This window comes from Thermobia domestica, chromosome 3, assembly GCF_964235325.1.
Source record: "Thermobia domestica chromosome 3, izTheDome1.hap1.1, whole genome shotgun sequence".
Classification (NCBI taxonomy): domain Eukaryota; kingdom Metazoa; phylum Arthropoda; class Insecta; order Zygentoma; family Lepismatidae; genus Thermobia; species Thermobia domestica.
The window spans coordinates 106,450,076-106,473,877 of record NC_137456.1 but is presented as its reverse complement, the minus strand read 5'-3'; the positions used below and the strand labels follow the sequence as shown (position 1 = coordinate 106,473,877).

General features: G+C 36.2%; 1 protein-coding gene across 4 annotated transcripts in view; it reads left to right on the top strand.

Moving 5' to 3' along the window:
• The first annotated feature begins 14,103 nt into the window (after positions 1–14,103).
• Positions 14,104–23,802, top strand: part of LOC145681478 (polyglutamylase complex subunit TTLL1-like) — a 79,737-nt gene continuing 70,038 nt past the window's right edge. Inside the window, exons 1-2 of one of the 4 annotated variants that reach the window (XM_081753124.1) lie at positions 14,104–14,239; positions 19,621–19,771. In XM_081753124.1, the coding sequence (XP_081609250.1) occupies positions 19,650–19,771 (122 nt within the window). In that variant the 5' untranslated portion in view covers positions 14,104–14,239; positions 19,621–19,649. Of the gene's footprint in view, positions 14,240–19,620; positions 19,856–23,802 lie in introns of those variants that run through there. The other 3 variants (XM_081753125.1, XM_081753126.1, XM_081753127.1) reach the window with 3 other exon arrangements.

The following is a 23,802-nucleotide window of genomic DNA, read 5'->3' as shown; positions in this document are numbered from 1 at the left end:
AGGTATAGGTGAACTCCTTAGTCCAAAGTGAACGCGGGAGCGGGCGTAGGTTATTTGATAAGTGGTCAAACTGATAGCTCCTTCTCGGTTCCTCCTCGCGCTTCGCTTTTATAGGTGGTCTCTTGGTGGCTCGTTCCTCCTCGGGCTCCATCGTCTTGGTTTCGTGTCTTCCTAGTTGTAGTTTCTCGTCTGCTTGTACTGTTTGTAAATAGTAGCACGTGTTGTGGTAACATGTGCTTGTGCTGAAGGTGGGGATCTTTACACCCTCCACACTGGAAAAAAATCATTCGGCAAGATTGTTTTTGAAAATGACACTATTAATGCACTAGAGTGCGGTGATAGAAGAAACACTGATACTCACAAAAGTAAAGTACACACTGTTATAGTTTGAAAACACGTAAAAAACATAAAGCACTAAACACAGTTGTATGGAAAGATACAAACATAATAAAATGGTAATAACACTATATTATCTGTTCCGACTGAGCAGGATCAAAAACTGTTATCATTTCCTTCAAAGTGATCAGAAACCGCCATCACTGTATTTAATAAATATATACTAAGTCACTAATTGGGGAAGAGTTCGAGTTTGTTGTTCACTAAGTTCCGTAAGTATTGTTGTGTCGAGTCCGGTGGTGTTTGTCAGCGATGGTTGTACGTACGTTGTAATAGTAGGCGCCGACTATGTAATTCTCTCCAGAGGTAATGAAATGGCCGGACGTATTGGTGGATGTTGGCTCTTATAACAGGACTTATTAATGATGAGGCACAAATAGGTTATTATTATTATAAGAATTAAGGAAAGAAGAATAATAGGAATTAGAATGCTGAAAATTTTCTTTTAAAAAAGGAATAGAGAACGTTAATTTTTGGTCACTCTGTATAAGGTTGCCAGAAGCCTGTTTTCATGTACATCCTGTATAAGGAAAAGAAAAGTGATGTAATAGGCAATCAGGTAGTTCCCATTGAAGAATTAATGTTAGAAACAAGAAAGTATTATATCAGGACCGTGCATGGATTAATTACTTTTGGAAGTAAAAAAGAGGAAATGTTGAGTTTGCAGATTGGCAACTGAACGGAATTACTGATGTAGTGAAGTTAAAAACAGATTGAGATTAATTGTATAAGTGAAATAAAGAATTGCGATTTTATCCGTAATAGTGTAGTTCTATTGTTGTTCTATTTTTTCTTCGTTTCTTCTGCTCCTGCTCCATGTCTTCTGCTTCTGGTAAGTACTCTAATTTTGTTGTATTCCTCTTCTATTTATGCCCATGTAGAAGTCCGTGCTGATAAAATGATGTTCGTTCGGCATAGGATGGTTTTAGACGATCTATCGAAATATTATATATTCTTCTTCGAAATTTGGGAGGTAGTTCCACACGGTACAAATTTGGATTTAATTTTCCTAAAATGTTTGCGGGTCCCTCATATGAGCTGGTGAAAACTTCCGTCTGTCCTTGCTTCCTTGTAAGAAAGTAGACTAATGTTAAACCTCCCGGCTAATAGGTCGTTTGTCTATGCTGTTTATCATAATACTTCTTTTGTTTCGTATATGCTTGCTTCAGATGATGTTTGACCTTATTTCTAATTCCTGTTAGTTTCTCTTTATCGACTTGTATAGTATGCTTTGATTCAAATGTGCATTCTGCTGGTGTCCGAGGTTCGTAACCGTACAAAAAAAACTAGATGAATACTTTGTTCCAGCCTGAACAAAATTGTTAATTGCAAAAATGACGTGTGGCAACCATTTTTCCCAATCGGTGTGATGTTCTTGAACTAATTATTTAAGACAATACTGTATAGTGTTTTTTCATTTGTTCCACCAATCCAATTCAAGCGCGGTCGTATGGCGGAGAAAATTTAAATGTGAAGTTGTATTTTTGTTCGAAATGCTGGAGCCTTGTAGCTGAATGGACGGGATGTTCGTCCAGGTATAATATATTAAATGCTCCAAATTTAAGAATAATTTCTTGTTCTAAAAAGATATCTATATTTTCAGCAGTTATTGAGTCAACTACTTTTACAACATAGCATGTGGCTAGCTCTATTGCTACTAATAAGTATTTGTTTTGTTCATTTTTGCTTGAAAATGGGCCAAGCACTTCATATGCCCACGCTGATCATATTTTTTCAATAGGATGGTGCAAGAGCTCATTTGTTTCTTTTCTGGTAGTTTTTTTCGGTTTTTGACAGTCGTACACGTGCGTATCTTGTAGACCACGTAGCATTTAAGATGTGGCATATAATACTTTGTAGTCTATGTGGCGGTTTTGTACGATTTTATGAATCCGAAATGGGCTCCGGTTGGTAGCTTGTGAAAGGTTGTAACCACAAATTAGCTAACGATTTAGGTATGAACAAGAGGTATAAGAGACCATATTCGGGATGATTTTGCTTCCTGTAGAGTATGCCGTTTTTAAGACAAAAGAATAGGGCTGACCTAGCTATTGAAAGGTATAAGAGACCATATTCGGGATGATTTTGCTTCCTGTAGAGTATGCCGTTTTTAAGACAAAAGAATAGGGCTGACCTAGCTATTGAAAGTTTTTCTGATTCTCTTTAGGGCTATCCAGAAAGTAGATTACGTTTTGGAATAAAAAATCAACAAAGTATAGGAAACAAATTTTATTATATACAGATGAAAGCCACACACAAATACTACTTTTCGACATAGTCACCATTCAAATTAAGGCATTTATCGTAGCGATGTACGAGCTTGGAAATTCCTTCGTCGAAAAATTCGGCCGCCTGCGACTTCAACCACTTAGTTACCTCTTCTTGCAGCTGTTCGTCGTCATCAAAACGCTGCATAGCCAGCCACTTCTTCATTGCTGGGAATAGGTGGAAGTCGCTCGGTGCCAGGTCGGGACTGTACGGCGGATGAGGAAACAACTCCCACTGAAAAGATTCAAGAACTTCACGCGTGACATTTGCCGTGTGGGGCCGCGCGTTGTCGTGAATCAACAAGATCTTAGAGCTCAACATTCCTCTGCGCTTGTTTTGAATTGCTCTTCTGAGGTTTTGCAGAGTTTGGCAATACCTTTGAGCGTTTATTGTAGTGCCTCTTTCCAGGAAGTCCACCAAAATCACACCTTTTCTGTCCCAAAAAACAGTCGCCATCATCTTCCTTGCCGACATTGTTTGCATGCATTTCTTGGGTTTTTGGGGAGAACCTGTGTGCCCCCACTGCATTGATTGCAATTTCGTTTCACAGTTCACGTGTTTCACCCATGTTTCGTCACCAGTAACGATGCGATCGAGTAAAGAGTCACCATCCTTATTGTAGGCGTCCAAAAAGTGCAACGCTGCAGCCATTCGCTGATTTTTGTGGTCCTCTGTCAAGATTTTTGGAATCCATCTTGCACAAAACTTGTGGTAACCAAGCTTTTCGCTGATGATTTCGTGCAACAAACTTCGCGAAATTTGTGGAAAACTCAAAGAAAGTTCCGTTATTGTGAACTTTCGATTTTCACGGACTTTAACATCGACTTTTTCGACAAGTTCGGCAGTCACTTTGCTGGGTCTCCCACTTCGATCTTCGTCGTGAACATTGGTTCGGCCATTTTTAAATCTTATGACCCACTGTCGCACTCCACCTTCAGTGATAATGTTGTCCCCATACACTTCACACAGCTGCCGATAGATTTCTATCGGTTTACAGTTTTTTGCTGTCAGAAACCTTATTACTGCATGCACCTCGCAGCTCGCGGGATTTTCAATTAACACAGACATTTCAAACCGTCACAATATCTTAACAGAGCACAGCACGAACCTCTCACTAGCACGGCTAGATGCCGACTGAGCTGCGCAACGCTCTGACCCCAAGATGGCCGCGCTAGCCCCGCCCCTAGCGGACACAGACGAAAACGTAATCTACTTTCTGGATAGCCCTCGTATCTTTATAATTGTCATCCTTGTGTTGTTCCCTTACTATGTTTAATAAGGGGTCGCGCTCCACAATTTGTACAACATTAACATCGAGACTATTAGTACGAACTGCGTAATAGTCTTCGCTCTTTTCTTCGTTTTCTTCGTTCTGTTCTTTCCTAATATCCTGCGTTTGCTCTAACCTGTTGATAATATCGGCGGGGTGCTTACAGCCAGGCAGATATTGGACGCTAAAGTTATAATCTGCCAAAAATAATTTATAACAGGTATATTTCTCTACTTTCTCTGGTTGTGTATTTAAATTGACTAGGCATTTGGCGTCAACATAAAGGTTAAATTTTCTATTAAGAAGATGATACCTGAATTTTTTAAATATGTATGTAAGGGCGTACAGTTCTTTTGCCATATGCTCGCCTTCTGCTCGGCTTTTGTAGATCTCCTACTGCAAAATATTGCTACTTTTTCAATGCCTGTTTTTGGGTCGAAACAGGATAAAATTCCTGCGGATTGTATCTGACTACTATCTGAGTACACCCATATCTCCAGCGAGTCGTCAAAATAAGAGAGGGAGGAGGCCTGTAGTATATCTTGCTTTAGTTGTTTAAAAAGGATGTCATGCTCCTCGGTGCATTTGAATTTTGAATTGAGAGTCACAAATTTTCAAAAGGTACTATCTTGATTGTAAAATCTTTAATATGCGCCCGTAAGTACGAACAAAGGCCTATGAAACTTTTTAGAATTCTTTTTGTGGTGTTCTTATTGAAATATCTTATTTTCTTTAGTATTTTAGGAGATATTTTAATGGAATTGCCACTAACGAGGAATCCTAATACGTTAATTCTTGATATTCCAAGTGCACCTTGCAAGGTGAGGCTCTAAAGTTGTATTTTCTAAGTTTCTGAAATAGCATTTCTAAGACTTCTAGCTGCTGGTGAAAGTCGAAACTCTCCATTATAATGTCGTCGGCGAATGATGTAATTCTATTCGGTAATCCGTTTAGAATCATTCTGGTACAAATGCTCAGGGTTTGACTCGAGGTGGAGTGGTCTATAACGCACCTTAAAAATTCGTACCACTTTCTGGTGATTCACCTCAAAGGTCATGTATTTACGGCTCTTAGGATGAAGCAAAATTTGATAACACGAGGCTGAATGATCAAGACTTGTTATAAAGTGGCTGTTTCTGCGGAGGTTGTTCTATAATACGAGTTAGAAATAATGACAGCAAATTTTCCTGTTTCTCGGTCGGGATTGTCTGCTTCCTCAGTTTTTTGTAAAGAGAGATGACATTTTTATTTAAATCAATAGTTTCATACGTGCGCTGCAGGAAATCTACGCCTAAAATTATGGGCATCGTTGTTTTATGTATGATTCGGAAATAGTGCTTGAATGTTTTGTGGCCAAACTTAAAAGTAATTAAAGCTATGTGTATTTAAAAAGATTTGTTTTCCCGATATTCGTTTTAAAACAGTTTAAAGTTGAATTAATTCTGTACCAGGAGGTAGACTCTCCGAAGGCCAAAGTGAGATGGTATTACCAGTGTCCGCTAGAGCTATCTGTGCTCCTGTTTCAGTATTAATAGTCAAAATTGACTTGTTAATTTCATTCTCCAACGTAATGTTTTCTAGCCTCTCCGTTGAATTTTCCGATAATTGTTCTTGAATCGGAATCCTATATTTGATATCCTATGAATTGTTCTTATTAACTGCGTTTTTTGTTGTTTAAAACACATAGAAGCGCCGTGACCGGGCTTTCGACAAGCCGCACATACTAGTATTTGGTCTTCTACTGGTGTGCCTTGTTGATTCTGCGGTGGTCCCCGTTGTTTCTTGCCTTTGCCGCCATTTGGAAAATAATAATTTCTTTTCCTGTTTCCCTGTCTTCCGTTCTTAGGTTTATTCCTATAACTGGACTGAGCAATAACGAGGGAAAGTTCTGCCAGTTTGTTAGCCGAAGTAGAAAGATCAGATTGAGTAGGATTTTTCTGGGTGGGAAACGTCCCTAGGTTCGATAGCTTTATGTTGGTTTTGGTGACTGGATAGAGGTGGTTGACAGGATGTCGTTGTTGATTAGACTGACAATTGATAACTTGGTGTGAAGGTTCAGTAAGATAAGCCGATGGCTGTAAAGCGGGTTGTATCTGTACAGGATATGTCTGTTGATAAGGTTGTTGAATTGTATATACCGTTTTAGGATTGTTTGGTAACAAATATGATGGACTATGAGGGATGGGTACTGAATTTTGGCCATATAGCGTATATAATTTCTGTGCTAATTCTACATGATCCCTCTTCCTTAATAAATCATAGGCGGATTCCAATTGATTTACTTGATAAGATATATAAAATAAGATTTTATTAAGAATTCAATAATTAGGATTTAACATTGCGAACGCCGATCATCTATTCCAATAGTGTCCCAAAAATTTATGAAGTAAAATCACTAGGACTTTTAATCGGAGTCAAGAAATATCGCTACGATTTACCATGAACAGTTTACATGGCAAATAGAAAATTTCGTTATTTGGACAGAAATTCATGTGAATGGCCCATTTTGTACTTTTGTCATATTACTACGATTACCGTAACATCACAATCGGAATGCTTAAACAGTGTTGCTTTCAATAATATCTTAGAAGGCTGTTTGTTATTTTTCAGAAAGATACAAAACAAACTTAATTTTTGGATATACTGATACAGGAATTTTGTTTTCTTTACATGTTTCAGGCGTTAGAACCATAAAAAGTATTAATAATCTATTAAATCGAAACATGTATAATTTGGTAAAAATGGATCCTATTTCGTTGAATATATTCATTAGGATAGCCTAATCTTTAGTGCAATTATTAAATCGTAAATTGGTTAAAGTACAGAGTGAGAAAATAAAATTGGTAAGTAATTGGTCAGTTTCCACTTAAACTTGACAAGCTCCACTTATCTATTGGATAAATTAGCAGATGACTTGTTACCTCTTCAAATCAATTCCACTTTAACAGCATTACAAATCTGATATTCGAATATCAGGTTTAACAGTCGTCATATTTGCATTAATAGTACTTATAGTGAGTGCTATTATTATGTATGTCAAGGTGGTGAAATTGTTAAATAAATATATGGTCAAACACGAAAATTGAGTGATACTCATTATAAAGTTAGTATGGAGAAGGAAAATGAGAATATTTTTTCTTTAGTTTGTTTTATCCCACCGAACAACAAATAAGTTTAAATTTTCAAGTGCAAGCCATATTGGTTTCAAAATTTATTTATAAATGCATATTTCATAATCATTATCTTAAATTTATAATAATATTTAGCTATAAATTAGTAGCTAGCATTAGCAACAATTTTTAAAAACTCGATTACAAGTTTTAATCATTTTGGTGTTATGATTTGGACTACGAGCTGGACCGCAGTTTTTTCATCTACCAGAGGCTTTTAAAGGAAGGAGGAAATGCCTTTCCTTTTAGGTAACCAGAAAACCATAATGCCAACCAGAAAACCAAAATGAACGCTATTTATATAATATATGTTCATTCAATAAGTTTGTAATTATTATCAATTTTAAATTAATAATATAATGGGAATTAAGAAATAAAAAACAATAAAACACCTCACTGATACAATGTATTTTTTCATCAAATAACTAAATTAGTAAGTTATTAAATAAGTTATTGTCTTTCTGTTCGAATCAGGCACATAGCCACCCCAAAAATGTAGTGGGCCCGATCCAATCATATTATAGGTCATTTGCAAGCCTGCCATGAAAATTTTAGGGGGCCTGTAAAAATTTAGGGGGTCCAGGCACCCTTAGATATGGGCCAGGTTCAAATCTCAACATAAAAATACGTACACGTATTACTATGGAATGTAAGTACATAAATTGCGCGCACTCTGCATTCTGTACTTAGCATTTCACTTCCGGATCCACTCACACATTCATTATTTTAAATATATAATGTGTAAGAAATTACAACGAAATTCCAGTTTGTAATATTTACTGAATTACTACTGTATTGATAAGACGATTTCTCATTTTTATAGTGCATTAATATTAATAATAATAATAATAATAATAATAATAATAATAATAATAATAATAATAATAGCGGAGGACATGTCAAATTCATTTTGTGATCACGTTAATTTAACTCTCTTCCCGATTAACCATTTTGCTCTTTTTACACCAGGGATTATTTTACTTTTCATGTAGTACACAAAAGCTATTTAAACAATAAGCTTATAAATTTCCACATATCATTGGGTAAATTGAACATACATGGATTAAAATAAAATCAATCCAAAAATTGAAAGGGATGTCTATATCGCAGCTGGTTAATGAGGCCTCTTCCCTTCATAGTAATTTAAAAAGCTATTATAGGCAGGCCTAACTTTACTTTAAACACGCTTATACGTGTTTCGCCTTCTCTTTTCAGAATGGAGTTGGCTACATATTTATTTATTACTTCCATAAATTATTATTTACTCAATAATTATTTGTCTTTGCTGTATTTGCAGCAAATCCCGATCAAATAATAAATTAAAAGGAAGAGCTTCTCGTTTTAAGATATACAACACATTTGTATCAATTTAGAACCGTCGAATGCCACATTAATACGAACATTTATGCACCATCTGATGGTCGAACTCATGATTTATAAACCCATCATATTTACGCCACTGTAAATAAAAGCTAACATACAAGCCAAGTACCGATCTCCATGGCTTGGTTCATTGTTCCAATGTTAGCGAGAATTTGCCGTTCACTTACGAATTCCCGATATCACCAAGAAGCCCTAGTTTATTTAACCCTAAAAGGGTTTTTGATGCCAATTGGCATCATAGTGAAACAGTAACAATAATAATGATATTCTTAAAATGTGTATATTATCGAATAGCGCACGCTGATGTCATGTGGCACCAATGGAGTAAAGCTTTCTACCACACAGTTTTTGTCTAGTGGCATAGGACAGAGAGTATCAAACAGCGCCAAAAAGTATATAGAAAGCAAAAAACCTACACATTTGTTACTTGTAAATTTTTTCACAAAACCTTTCTTTGTTCTCTTAACCTTTAAAAAAATCATTGTTTCACAATCTTACATACCACATGGTTTCTGCTGATATCGATACTAAATTCTGTTTTTATTAGTGTAATACAACCATGACATCTACCCTGTAACTTGATACCCCAGAAGTAAAAACATTTAAAAAATCATATTATTTTATATTATTTACATTTACCTACGTAATTCATAAAGAAAGAAAGAAGAAAAATATTTTCAATACGACCAAAATTAATTCGTGCAATAAAGGTGGTATGATAAGTATGATCAGAGGTATGGTAAGTGCTTCAATGTTCATGGAAACTATGTTGAAAAATAGAACAAAGAAGTAGTTTTCAGATATATATAATAAATTCTTCTTATTTACTTTGGTGTCTCTCTTTTAACCGGAGGTTACTTTCCAAACGGCTCTCGTAATTATATAGTACAATATATTATCGATACAGTGGCAGGTCTACCACACAAATAAGATTTGTTTGTGGACCAGTTTGGATTTAGAATATTTAACAGATTCCATAGCGTTATTACGCTCTAAATGAATCTGCTGTTGATGTTGGAAAAAATCCTCCATTCGCACCGGTAATGTAAAACGATTCGGCCTCGATGAAGTGCTGACAACAGAATTAAGCCTTTATTGCACGAATTAATTTTGGTCGTGTTGAAAATATTTTTCTCCTTTCTTTCTTTATGAATTACGTAGATAAATGTAAATAATATCCAATAATATGATTTTTTAAAAATGTTTTTACTTCTGGGGTATCAAGTTACAGGGTAGATGTCATGGTTGTATTACACTAATAAAAACAGAATTTAGTATCGATATCAGCACAAACCATGTGGTATATAAGATTGTGAAACAATGATTTTTTTAAAGGTTAAGAGAACAAAGAAAGGTTTTGTGAAAAAAGTTACAAGTAACAAATGTGCAGGTTTTTTGCTTTCTATATACTTTTTGGCGCTGTTTGATACTCTCTGTCCTATGCCACTAGATAAAAACTCTGTGGTAGAAAGCATTACTCCATTGGTGCCACATGACATCAGCGTGCGCTATTCGATAATATACACATTTTAAGAATATCATTATTATTGTTACTGTTTCACTATGATGCCAATTGGCATCAAAAACCCTTTTAGGGTTAAATAAATTAGGGCTTCTTGGTGATATCGGGAATTCGTAAGTGAACGGCAAATTCTCGCTAACATTGGAACAATGAACCAAGCCATGGAGATCGGTACTTGGCTTGTATGTTAGCTTTTATTTACAGTGGCGTAAATATGATGGGTTTATAAATCATGAGTTCGACCATCAGATGGTGGATAAATGTTCGTATCAATGTGGCATTCGACGGTTCTAAATTGATACAAATGTGTTGTATATCTTAAAACGAGAAGCTCTTCCTTTTAATTTATTATTTGTTCGGGATTTGATCGGGAATTAGCTATAAAAAGCTCCCCAGAATTACAATTTTATCAATTAAATTAAAAATTGAAGAGAAATTCTAACAAAAACTTGTGAACAATAAAGTTGAGCATATAAAACTCTTAACATTATGTTATATAATAAGCGAATATATAGAAACTACCTAAAATTATAATTAATAACTTTATATCCTAACCTAACCTATATAAAATATATCAATTGTTTTAACTACTTACATTGTGTAGCTTTAAACAGTATTATTTACCGTTCAAAGGTACACGATGCATTAATGTTCATAGGTACAAGAGGGTCACCATTACGAAAAAAAGTTCTCCACTAGCTTAAATATTGAACAGAAGTTAAAACTAAAAATATTACTGTATTCACCAATGATTCTACCCCAAGTTTGGACAAATAAATATCACAAGTTGCGAAAACCGAAGAGCACAAACCTCAAAAGGTAACTACAAAAAATCTTCGTTTTGGGGGTGAAAAAATTAAAAGGAACATTACTCGATACAACACTCAGTAAACAACAGCCAAACGCGTTTGTAGTGCTTTTTTCCATTTAATCTTTCAAATGAATTTCAATCACTGCACCTAGATAGCTCTGAATTCGAGAAAAGCACAGGCGCTCAAAGGTACATTGTTTCAAAGGTACAACGCCTTCCCCTACTCTCTAAATATAATAAAATATTAACAAAATAACTTAATACGGATCAGAATATACATTTAAAAGAACCATCTGGAGACAACAGTAATAATATACTGTGATAAAAATGAATTTAATTTTGAAATCATAATATAGTAATCATAATACAATATAGTACACAAATTCCGGGAAAATTCTCATTTTTGGAAATCTTCCCGGGAATATTCTCAATTCCCGAAAAATATCTTCCCGGGAATTTGCCCATCACTAAATATGACGATAATCCAAGTATATATGCCTACATCAAGAAGAGGAGGAAGAAGAGGCCTATGAGTAAATAGAAGTATTGATGAAAGTTCAAGACAAGGACAATTTGATCGTCATGGGTGACTGGAACGCAGTAGTCGGCGAAGGAAAAGAAGAGAATGTAACTGGAAATTTCGCCCTAGGAGAAAGAAATGCGAGAAGTACACGATTAGTTGAGATCTGCAAAAGCCATAATCTGACTGTAACAAACACTCTCTTCGAACAACCACTAAGAAGAAGATACACATGGACAAGACCAGTAGACCAAGAAAGATACCAAATAGACCATATACTAGTCCGACAAACATTTAGAAATTAAGTGAAGAACAGTAAAGTTACCGAGGTGCAGACATTGACTCAGACCATAATTTAGTTTTGATGAAGAGCGAACTCCAACTAAAGCAAAAAAGTAGGCACCAAACAAAAGATGGAACACAATCAAGCTAAGAAGAAATGAAAACACGAAAAGGAAATTTGCAACTGCAACAGACAATGAGACGTTTAAGGTAGCTCTAGCGGATGATGACATCAACTCGATGTGGGAAGCCGTGAAAGCAGGGAATACAAAAGCAACCGACGAGCACACAGGAAGAGAAACGAGAATCCAATATAAACCCTGGATAACAAGAGGAATACTGAAGGTGCAGAAATTACATCAACAGAGAAGTAAAGAAGGCCATAGAAAACTAGATAAATAAATTGTGCAAGGAAATTGAGGAAAATATAGTCAAAGGCAATACAGAAACGGTATATAGAAAGGTGAGAGAAAGAAACGCACTGACATTATCATAGACAAGGACGAGACAGTGCTAATAGAAAGAAGCAGATAACAAGAAGATGGAAGGAATACATAGAAGAACTTTACAAAGAAAACAGAGTGAACGAAGAGGAGATGAAGAAGGAAGAAGATATCGATGAAAATGATTTAGAGCCATCAATTTTACAGCGCGAATTTGACAATGCTTTGGAGAAAATGCAACTTGGTAAAACCCCAGGAATAGGCCAAATACCAACGGAAGTGATTAAGAATCTCAGAATAGCAACAAAGAAGAAACTATTTAATCTTATTAATGAAATGTACATATCGGGAAAAATATCAAGAGACTTGAAGAAAAGCATTTTGGTCCCGCATTTCATAGACACCGCATTTCATAGACAGAATGCTGCGCACATCATGGACCGAAAGGAAAAGAAATAAAGACGTACGAAAGAAAGCTAATGAAGGACGATAGATCATGAAGATAATACGAAAAAGAAGAAACAACATCCTTGGCCATCTTATTCGGCACTCCGATTGGATCATCGTGCTGATAGAGGGAAAGGTAGAAGCAAAAGCAGGAAGACGAAGAACAAGGATAGAATATCTAGACGCAATTACGAAGAAGAGACCTTATCTAAGTATAAAACAGCTCTCCCAAGGGAGAAAAAAAGTTTTAAAATGTCAATGTTGCCCACCAACCTATGGTTTAGGTGAACAACAACAATAAGATACTTGCGCAATATTCAAGTTTGAAATGTGTTAGTAGGGTTGGTGCTACCTTATAGAAGCTTCGCAAAGCATAATACCGTATGTAAGATTTTTCTATGTGGCGTATAAAGTGTTTTCCAATGACCCACTCGGGAGAGTAATACTCCCGGAAGTAACTTGTTTCGTGTGCTATCCTAGCCAGCTGTTTTAACTTGATTGGGCGGTCAAGGTGAAAAAAACGAGCCTTTGGGGCTTCTAACCCGTTCCTACTACCACTACTACTCCTACTGCTACTTATCTGCACAAAAGTAAGTAAATCACTTTTTTGAGTATTATTTTCATCTTATTTTAATTTAAAAACTGTTATAAAAATTAAAAAAAAAAACTTCCTTGGGCAGGATTTCAACCCACGCCAAAAGACATTTCCATTACCAGCCCGTTATACTCGGCCACGAGGGACTACAGAAGCAAGCGTTTGATTTCTCTTAATGTAAGCTACGTGCCTAGAAACGGATAACGCCACCCAATCAGAACCGCGTATTTTGTTCATACTTCCGGGAGCATTACTTCCCCGAGTGAATCCTGTTTTCCACTATCCTCGTTGATTCATATCATTGATTACCCTGAACCATTTCCTATATAAACAATTTATTTGTTTCCCAGAATGCAACGAAAGTGATTCTGCGACACTACCGGCTAGAGTTGTAACTAACTTCATCGTCTGCTACTGGGAGTAGCTAAGTGTATCATTGGCTAATTCTATCAGATTCAGGCGCTCTGAATGATCTGATTCGTTCTTGCTTTTAGTAGTTCGTGGTACCCAACTTCCTTGAGTGGTGGCGCCACGGTCTCCACAGTTTCAGCGGGAAGAGCAGTTGAAACCTCTTATGCTATATAATTACTTTATGATACATATACTCACTATCTCTTAGGCCCATCCCTCGAACACACCGTTGCGCGGGCCACTCTGCTGCGCTCCTGCATTGACTCGGTTTGGCCACCTAGTACAAGCGGTTAGTGTTATTGCACAGGAGTTTTTAATAACATTGTCACCATGCTGTATTTGTTTTCCTAAAGTAAATCTGCACCCAATAGCACAATTGCTCCGTTAACAAATATTTTCTAAGATAATAAGAGAAAATTCCTTATTAAAGAATTTAATATATCATAATGTATATACGTTTACCTAAACTGGTACTGCACTCTAAAAAACTAAAGTTAATACTCTAATAAGATTTGTTTCCTTTCCACTGCTCAGTGCTAAATGCGTTTTTTTAATTGTCTGTGTTAAACTACAATACTAGAATATAATATATCGTTGGCCAAATGTGCTTTGATCAGACTATAAACTGTCAGGAACATGCAAAACTTAAATGATAAGTCATATTAATTGATGTCTAATCAAACAAGTTCAGTTTATGTTCTCTCTCATTTGGTAGTCAGATGTAAGTAAACTATGAAGTATTTTTAGGGACTCTGTAACAGAAAGAATTGCAGTAAATTGAAATTAAAATCAATATTTACATTTCACCATCTTTACCTTTCGAAGCTCAGCTTAAAAAGAATATTCTTCTAAACAATAAGTATATCACTTGAAGGAAATTAATGTGATTTATTGCGATAATAAATGAAATTAAACTAATTTCGAGTATAGGTTTACTTTTGGCGTACCACTCGAAATAATTGTTGAAAAATTAGAATTATTCACTAATTTCCTCCTTAATTTTTCTCAAATGATTTGCGCTGGGTGATATGAAAATATCACATGGTATAGTTAAAATTCAAGGGGACCATCAGAAGTAATTGTTGAAAAATTGCATTCTTTTTTAGGATTTGCATGTAAATACGGCGTCCGGATGTATCAATGAAAATTGGTGTCAAAACACAAAACAACCTCTGCTAGGTGGCCACTAAAAAGTACGAATGCTGTCTAGCCGAGCCAGGGAAGGGCGAAGCTGGGGACCCGAACGTTAGCGAGGGGGTGCGTCCGAAGGGAGGAGACGCGTCAGTGAAGGTGGGTATATGCATAAACATTGGGAGTGAAAACGAGTGTTTTGGCAATGATACGAGTTTCAATAGCACTTGTCATGGTTTCATACTAGTAGCGCAACACTTGTAAACATAAAATACAGCGTCTGTACACTATTCAGAAATTCACCGCCAGTGGAAAATAGTTTCTAATGCAGTCATCTTTCAAGAATGCATTCACTTATTTTATCCGTCGTAAAGCACTTGTAATGATTTTACATTAGTAAACCCACACTTGTAAACATACAATGCAGGTGTATCACTTTGTATTTAATTCTTTCGCTTGCAGAAATTTGTTCTTTATGAATAGGGGAGACTCAATGAAAATTACACTTTTTCTAAAATAAATATAACTTTATTAATAAAAAACTTAGAGCTCCGAAGTTTGTTCACTACAATAATAGAGTCTTAAACATAAAATTCTAGTTAGTTACATAGGATCTAAGTGTTAAAGTCTAATGACAGTAAATGAATAAATTTAGTGCTACATTTTGAAAGGAAAAGAAACATGACGTTAAAATAACATATTGAACTGTGGTAAAATGACACATAAACTATATGAGGTAAGAGGCTTATACAGCAACAAAGTATACTCAAGAAAGTAACGAGAAACAAATATCACATTTGAAATGTGCTTCACGCTTGCTGACACCTACATATTCCGTATGAACCAAGTTTCTACACAGTTCACATTGAACCCACTCCTCCTTAGGTATTGAATTAGAGTATGGATCGTTAATAAAAATGCAGGCAGAATTACTTTTATTATCATCAACATTTAGCACACTTGTGAAGATCGAAGCTTTCAATAGCCTTGTTTTCTTCTATTTTCTTTTCTGTTCCTTGATAAATGGATTAGATGTTAGAGTTGTTGTGCTTCTTCGCTTACGAACCAATCATTTTGGGTTTAATCCTGATGTAGACGGAAGCGGAGAAAGTTCTTGGATAGAGACAATGTGACGTTCACCTCCAGCTGTTAATGGAGTATCAGGTACATTTTTCGGAGTAAAGCTACAGGATGATTTCTTGGACAGATTGGATGGACTATCAAAAATTGTAGGTGGATATGAAACGTCTTATTTGTAATGAAGCATCTTGGGCAGATCCATCGTCATTCGTAGACATGAAATCTAGTAAACGGTTGTTTGGCCGAACTCTTCTCTTGTCAGCAATTCCTTCTATGTCTGGAATATTCATGTTAGCTTTGGATGCTTTTAACCAACCCATTTGCCCCAATCGAACGTCTAAAATTTGCTTTCTCCATAGCTACTTTATCCCAAGACTGGCGTGTCATAGTCCGTGTGTAATTACGACCAGCTCTGAAACAAAACAAAAATATTTATTAGAACTGTCAAATTGGTCACTAAAATATAAATTTTAAAAGAAGTTCCTCATATTGCTTGAAAGAACATATTTTCAGTGCCTGTTCACAATTGTTAATTTACTGTGCAATATTTTGCAATTTGAACATTAGATTAATTTTTCAAATTAATTAGATTAATTTGAATATTAGATTAGATTGCTAGAATGGAGAAAAATGCTTTTTCTGAAGCTGAATTTTGGAAGAAGTTAGATCTATTTTGAAAGTTAAAGCCATCAGATTTTAGAATGCTACCTAAGAACAATAGGCTATAACATGAAACGTGAGACACAATGTGTAGCTTACATTTCCAATTAAGGTAAAGTGACATACTATGTCGTTTTACACCAAGCAATGAAGTGTCATTTTCCCTCAAAAGCATACTGCAACAAACTGGCGTCATTCTATCAGCGCGCATAAAACCACCAACCAAGAAGAAGGCGTAAAATAATATCTCACTGACCATAATTCAACACCCACATATTGTTTACAATGGCTCGTTAACTTTAAAGTATTTATGCTATTTCTCAGAGCAATAAGAATAAAATTACATACCTACCTTAACACAAATCTTCCCGCCAAAACGTAACTTCCTCCTCTATTAATCTACCATTACTCCAATATCACTTTTGCCAAGTACTGCATAGGGTTATATTGTTGACAGACACAAAACACACCAACACCAAGAAACCCCGCTATATCATTTTACCTGAGTATATCATTTTCACCAAGTCTCCCCTATGTCTTTTCATGCAAAGTATTGAATTTTATCTGTAAATCTTCCAAAATGTGGTGCGCCAAAAGTAAACCAGTACCTAATTTAGTGCAAATTTACATACTGTCGGCAACAAGAAAAATATATTTTGATATAAATTGTCGTCGTCATCAGAACAACGATTTTTTTATTGGCGCTTTTAAATTTCGTTATTCCATAGATTTACAATGTGGAACATAGTGAAATTAGCTACAAAATTACTATTTCCTTCCTTTCGAAATATCTTAATTACATATTTTACTTGGGACTTTACATTAATACAACACCCACTAAACTGTGCAAGTGAAGTGGTTGGGTTTGTAAAATGATTACAGGTTTAGAGCTAATGATTTTAATTTCTTAAATCTTTTAGTGACTCTTCATCTTTACTATAGTCCATTCCACCCTTAGATAAGAGTAGGCTACTCAAGAAATAGGATTACTCAATATCCTCCGTTTCACAGATAGCAACCCAGAATCGTGAAGGCGGAAAAGGAAAATCTCCATTCCACTATTCTTGATTACATTGAAAAAGACTCTACAAGCTACCAAGGACGCCCATTAGTGGGGCAAGGTGGGGCGCTCGCCCCCTAGATGAAATTGTACTTCGGAATATCGAAAACACAACAGAATTTTTAGAATAGTTACAGCAATCTTTGAAACTATATTTGGAATGTCGTTTATACTTGCCCCCCTTCTTGAAAACCACAACATTTGCGCCCTTGCAAGCTACCAGAATCTTCAAAGAAGATTTATTGCTACAGATGAAAGTTCGCATAGAACCAGTACAAAAGAAACATTACTTACAATGATTCAGATACCAAAGATTTGGGCATTCGCAGGTAACTTGCCAAGCTCTGCCTCGATGTGTTAAATACATCGGCTCTCATTGGACATACCAATGCGGAAACAAGACCAGAGACACACCAGCAAAATATGTCAACTGTAAAAGTGCTCATCCTGCTAATTATTCCGTATGTCCGCAAATACAAATTCTACAAGCAAAAATGAAAACAACAACAAGTACAATCTCACATTCAACACCTCTTCAAGACACCACTGCTGCATCCGTTTCAAGACCTGTGCCCACAGTATAAGGCATTATCGCAGCTTCAACACGTTCCCTAATGATAATTCTTCTTTTGAAGACGACTCACTCTTGTACCTATATGAGACATGGACCTATAGTTTAAGGTGGAATTCAAACCACTGTAATGCGCTCAATACTCTCCCTGTAACTGGTGTGCTACAAGCGCGCGAGATAGCTACTAGACCAGTAGGGAGAGCCAGATCAGAAAAGTGCGTGCGCGGTTGATGCATCATGATTGTCAGGCATTCAAATTTCGGCATTTCATGAAGTGCTTGACAACAACTAGTTCACTTAATGGCATTTTGCTGGCTAAGTATTACCTGACTAAATTTTTTATGTCCTTCTTTGTCCTTAAGTTATCCACTAAATTCAAAGAAATGGGATTAAGCATAGGGAAGATCACTATAAAATATCCAAATACTTGGCGCCATTTTAAGGTATCAGGAGATTATTGAGACTATTTCAGCTATTGAGATAGAATCTATTGTTCAGAACCACAACTTAGATTTGTATCTAAGCAGGTTCTAACTTGTGGGGTCAGGGGAGAAATGCTCCCAGGGAAACTTCCCGCTTTCTGAGGAGGCCTACTATAAGATCCCCCATATACGATACGAACATGAAATTATACATGAAGCATCAAGCAGGTTCACTATATTACGTAAACAGATCAGCACACAGAAGGTAAATAAAGCAAAAATGAGTCGTGGGCCCATTTCAGTAAAAAGTGTCTACTATTTGGGGCCCTAGATATAATATTTATTCGTATGGCTTTGAGATTTTTTAATATTGTCATTTTAATTAATTTGTCATGTATGGAGGGACCAGAAGCATGTGGGAGGAACCAGAGGCTTCGGGGGCCTCACAAAGAGTAAGTGAAAGATGGAAGAAGGGGGCTATTTTCGAATTTTGCGAGGGCGACCAAAACAACTTTCTAGGGGGTGCAAATATTAACACTTACCCCCCTTCCCCCAGAAAAAATGTAAGTGACGGCGCTATATTTAAGGTACATAACACTATCGTTAATCGAACTTTGGACTACGTACACGAAAGTACGTAAGTCACTTGGCCATTTTACCCAGGCCTTGCTTCCCAGCCGGTAATCATATCTGGACAATAGGTACAGAAAGCATACTTGCTACAGTCGTATGGCTGTGTGAACTGTCCTCCAATTACGTAGCAATATCGTCGAGAGTAGAAAACAGCGCGGCTGCCGTTAACTGTTGATATAATGTCCTTAAAAGCATTAGGCTGTTGCCATGTCTAGTAAAGAGAGCCATTCACACACGCCAATAAGCAAAAGCTGTACAACCGTAACTGATTCGAGAAGTCCAGAGAAAGATTTGTACTAATTTGCAACACAGCATTAACTTCACGTGCTTCAAGTCAGCGTGGGTAATCACCTGAGTATGACCAGGTGGAAGTAATATTATCGGGACTTTAGCTACACGATTGGTAAGAATATTTTGCAGGTATTGCCAAAACATACCATTAATTTACTACAGTACCAAAATGAACATTTATTTGCTATTGTGGTACATTTTATGTTCATTTCAGACAAGATTTTACTCCTTTCTCTTTTCTTTTCTTTCTTAAGGACTTATTTTTATCTGTTAAAACAGAATCATGAAGCTCACATTCGCTACAGATTTTAGTAATGACGTCGTCTCCGCAACTTTTCGCAGACGTGGTTGGGTTCAAGTCCCTCTAGATGAAAACTATGTGAACAAGAACTGGAATATTCTGTGGTGAGTCTCAGAACAGCCGAATAATTCTTTACAAAAATTGTACTGTATTAAAACAACTACTTTTTAAAAATTAATTTCAATCAGGTAAGAAACTACTGGTAGGCCAATATAATAACCTATGTAAAATATTATTTCGATTTTTAACGCATTTTTCTGCGGAAGATATTTTCTAAATTTCTTTTGATGCTGCTCTAATATCAAAGTATAATATACACTGCTTGACAATTGCTAAGGAACAACTTGCCACGTAGAATTCCGGGCGGCCGACCAATTACAGTCAAATATAATGCAGAGGGCATAGTTCAGCAGGGCCTGTTATCTGTATAAAAAAAGACAGTGCACGAAAGCTCTGCATTTAGTCAAAAGCGCATGCAGTGAGGTGATTGAAGTAAATAGCGCTGTAGGAGATGGAACTCAAATCTGTGAAATTCAGTGAGCTTTGGTAACAACTAAGTGCATAATGGCTTCAAGACAGCATTTGAGTGCGTACTATCGTGGACGTGTAGTTGGACGGCTGGAAGTGTGTCAAAATGTCACTAGTGTTGTGAGCGTGTGGCCCCCCTCACTCCCATTCCATTTTAAATTTTCCCAGTTTCTCTTGGCTGAAGTGGAATAAGGCTCCATGCACTGTACGTTGACGCAAACTTTGTTAGTTTTATCTTTGTCAGTGAGTTGGCAGAACTGTGGGTGGTGGCTTGAACTTCTTGCTCGTCGGACAAAGGGATGTAATATGGTCGTGATTATGAAAATATAGTGCCACAGAATCTAAAGTAATCTAGAAATACTTTTATTATTTTTAGTATTTTAATTATTTTATTTTAATGAAGAACACATTTAATCCTTTCTGATATATATATTCGTTGTAAAAAAACACTCATAGATTTTTTTAAAAATATTTTCTCTGGCGTGACTGGCGCAATCTCACTGACGCCAGAAGGACAGCGCGGGAGACCACGGTGTGTGAAAATGGACGTCATAGTGAAGAAAAGAGGTATACGACACGGCACCAAAATCCAACGTTAATTTAGTAATCTTTTGCAAAATTGTGTTAATATAAGTAAGAGTGAATTGCAGAAGTTGTGCTATTTCGCTATTTACGTAAGTTAAAGTAAATATTCATGAAAATGTGATAAAACACTTTAATTTATCTGAAACTAAGGGACATCACATTGCTTTAGTTCGTCGCAAACGTTGCCATTCCAAAACAAGCACAAAAACTAATGTTGAATTTTAGTTGTGTCTATGATAAAGAAATGTAGGTAAGACGAGAGGTCAATTTACCTTATAGATTATTATTCAGTGCGACCACAAGTAAGTACACTGTCGACTGTGCAGCCGAACAATGGAAATTGGAGCTAACCCGGAAAACATGAAATCCGTTCAAAGAAAAATGGGAAGAAGATTCCAAAGAATTACCCTCCAATATCTCTACTGACCCCCCCTTTTTTTCTGAAATCTCCAAAACCCAAGTGCGTGTGTGAATTGGTGTTTTGTTAAGTAATCTGCCGGCTTCGTCGTTACAGTATAAAGTTCAAATTCAAGTGTTCAAAATCCTTTTTTTATTTTTTTATTCTCCAATAAAATTCATGGGCTTGTATTTAATATGGTAAATGACGAAAGAAAATTCTAAAACATAAAACTTACAGAGGTATCAAGAATTTCCATATGAACTAAAGCATTGAAGTAAGTATGTATGCTGTATGTATAATACTTGTGTTTAAGTAAATCAATATCATACATGTATTATGTTTCAGTTGCTTCATACCAGTTTCATTCGCAAATCACTACTGGAACGGTAAGAATATTTATTTGGTGTAGAAATTGTGCAGATGTGTATCGGGCGTGTCACTGAGCGTGGGTACGCGCATAGATTGACTTGGATCGAACCCATCTTAATTGATGATCTTGTGCAATTTTTCCCACAATCTCTAACCACTACTGCACAGAAAAGAATTTTATACTCCGTTCCATCCGTCAGACTCACTACAAATGGAAACACTCAGTGTATGAATGAAAGAACTATACCAAGTGAGATCACAATACAGGCGTACCGAACAAGACACGAACCCTTCCGGTCATAAGAATGGCGCCCGAACAGGGACAGAACTCCTGCACCGTAAAGCAAAAGTAGTGATTTATGCGTAGAAATATTGATGTACAAGGTAAGTTTCTGGCTCGTATTTAGAATTTTTACGTAATTGTTTAAAAATGGATGAAAGTAATGTTAAGTTAGTGCTGGACGCACTTAAAGCAAATAAAGAGGAACTCATTGAACAAACTAATATGGTACGTGAGTCCTTAGAAAGCAAAATTGAAAAAATCAACGAATCTTTAGAAAATAGAATAGCTGATGTTAGCGAGCAAACTAATAATGTGCGTGAGTGTTTAGAAATTAAAATGGTAGAAATATCAGAGGCAACAAAAAGGCAGATTGATAATAAACTTGAGGTGCAATTAGAAATATTCAGAAAAGAATGCGTAGGTAGATATGAACAAATATCGAAAGAAATAGATGAGAAATGTGAGAAGGTAAACGATAAATGTGAGAAAATATGGGGAAAAACAGTTCAGAATTCGCAAGAACTTGAGGACATTAAGGTCGATTTGGGTAAATGTGAAGAAAAGGCGGACCGTGCCTTTGAGAAAATTGAAGCAATCGAGGAGTCAGTAAATAAAATTGAAGGTAATTTAGAAATTAAACAAAAAATGCTAGTGGGATTAAACGATACGACTCATAAGTTAGAAAGAAATGTTGCAATATTGCACAGTAGGGTCGACACTTTGTCACAGAACACTATCCCTCCCGGTATTGACGTGGTTAATATGAGTCAAAATATTGCTTTAATAGGTGACAGGTTGTTAGGTTTAGAAATTAAGGTAGATGAAACCCAAACGAAGCTAACCTCATTGACTGAACATGCTAGCAGAGAGGGGAGTGAGCGTAATTGGCGTAGATTAAGTATATCCGGTGATGATAGGAGTAGCCATAAGTCAAAATACAGCAGTAAGGAAGAAACTAGTAGTGCCAACCAAACAGATTGTAGTTCTTCGACAGCTAGTGAGACAACAAAATTAAAGAAGCGTATTAAAGTGAGAAAATGAGAAAGGGGTGACGTAAAAAGGGCTAAACGACGAATATTGCGTCATGGTGACATTGAAATGTTCGCAAAGTTTTCTGGTTTAGAGGATGATGAGTCACCAACTTCGTTTTTAGAGCAGTTTAAGATTGCAGCGCACGCTGTAGACGTACCTGAATCCCAATACTTAGATGTACTAGGGTTTATTTTTACCGGTAACGCTCGTGAGTGGTACAAGTCAAAATTAGGTACATTTCGTTCATTTAAAGATTTCACTAAAGAATTCAAAGCTCAATTTGGTTCTGAACAAGTCATCGCAAGTAAACTTTCAGTGTTGCAATCGCAAGCGTTCAACCCAAAAACTGATGGTACTGTTACTGATTTTGTTCACAAAAGGTTCAATAAGATACGAGGTTTATCACCGACAGCAGACAGTATGATGACAGCAGAAATACTAACGATAGAAACAACTTTCATGGTAGAACTGTACGTGTCAATCAGGTAGATGAAGTGCAAGGGAATTACGAGAATTTTAATAAAAGGGGAAATTATAGTAATGAAAACCGCAAAAATTCAGGTAGAGGTAAGTTTGACGGACCCAAAAGGAAGGGAACTCTGAACAAGAGAAAGTTCCACTGGAACAAAGGTAAGAATAATTATAGAAGAGATAATGATCACAATGAAGGTCAAGGTAGTAATCGTAGTAATTACGATGATGATCACGAATATGAGAATTCAAACCAAAGCGAAAGGGTGAACTTTGTAAACAGTAACCATGATGAAGGTATGAATCGAACACAGCCAATGCACACATATACTCAATCTGCACTACAATTTCCGTTTTATAGTCCAAGAGTTATGTTTCCTCAAAACAAAGATCAAACTTTGAACTAAATGTGCTCGCCAACGCGAGTGCGGTTGGTAGAGTTGGTAATGTAAATGGTTATTTTGGTA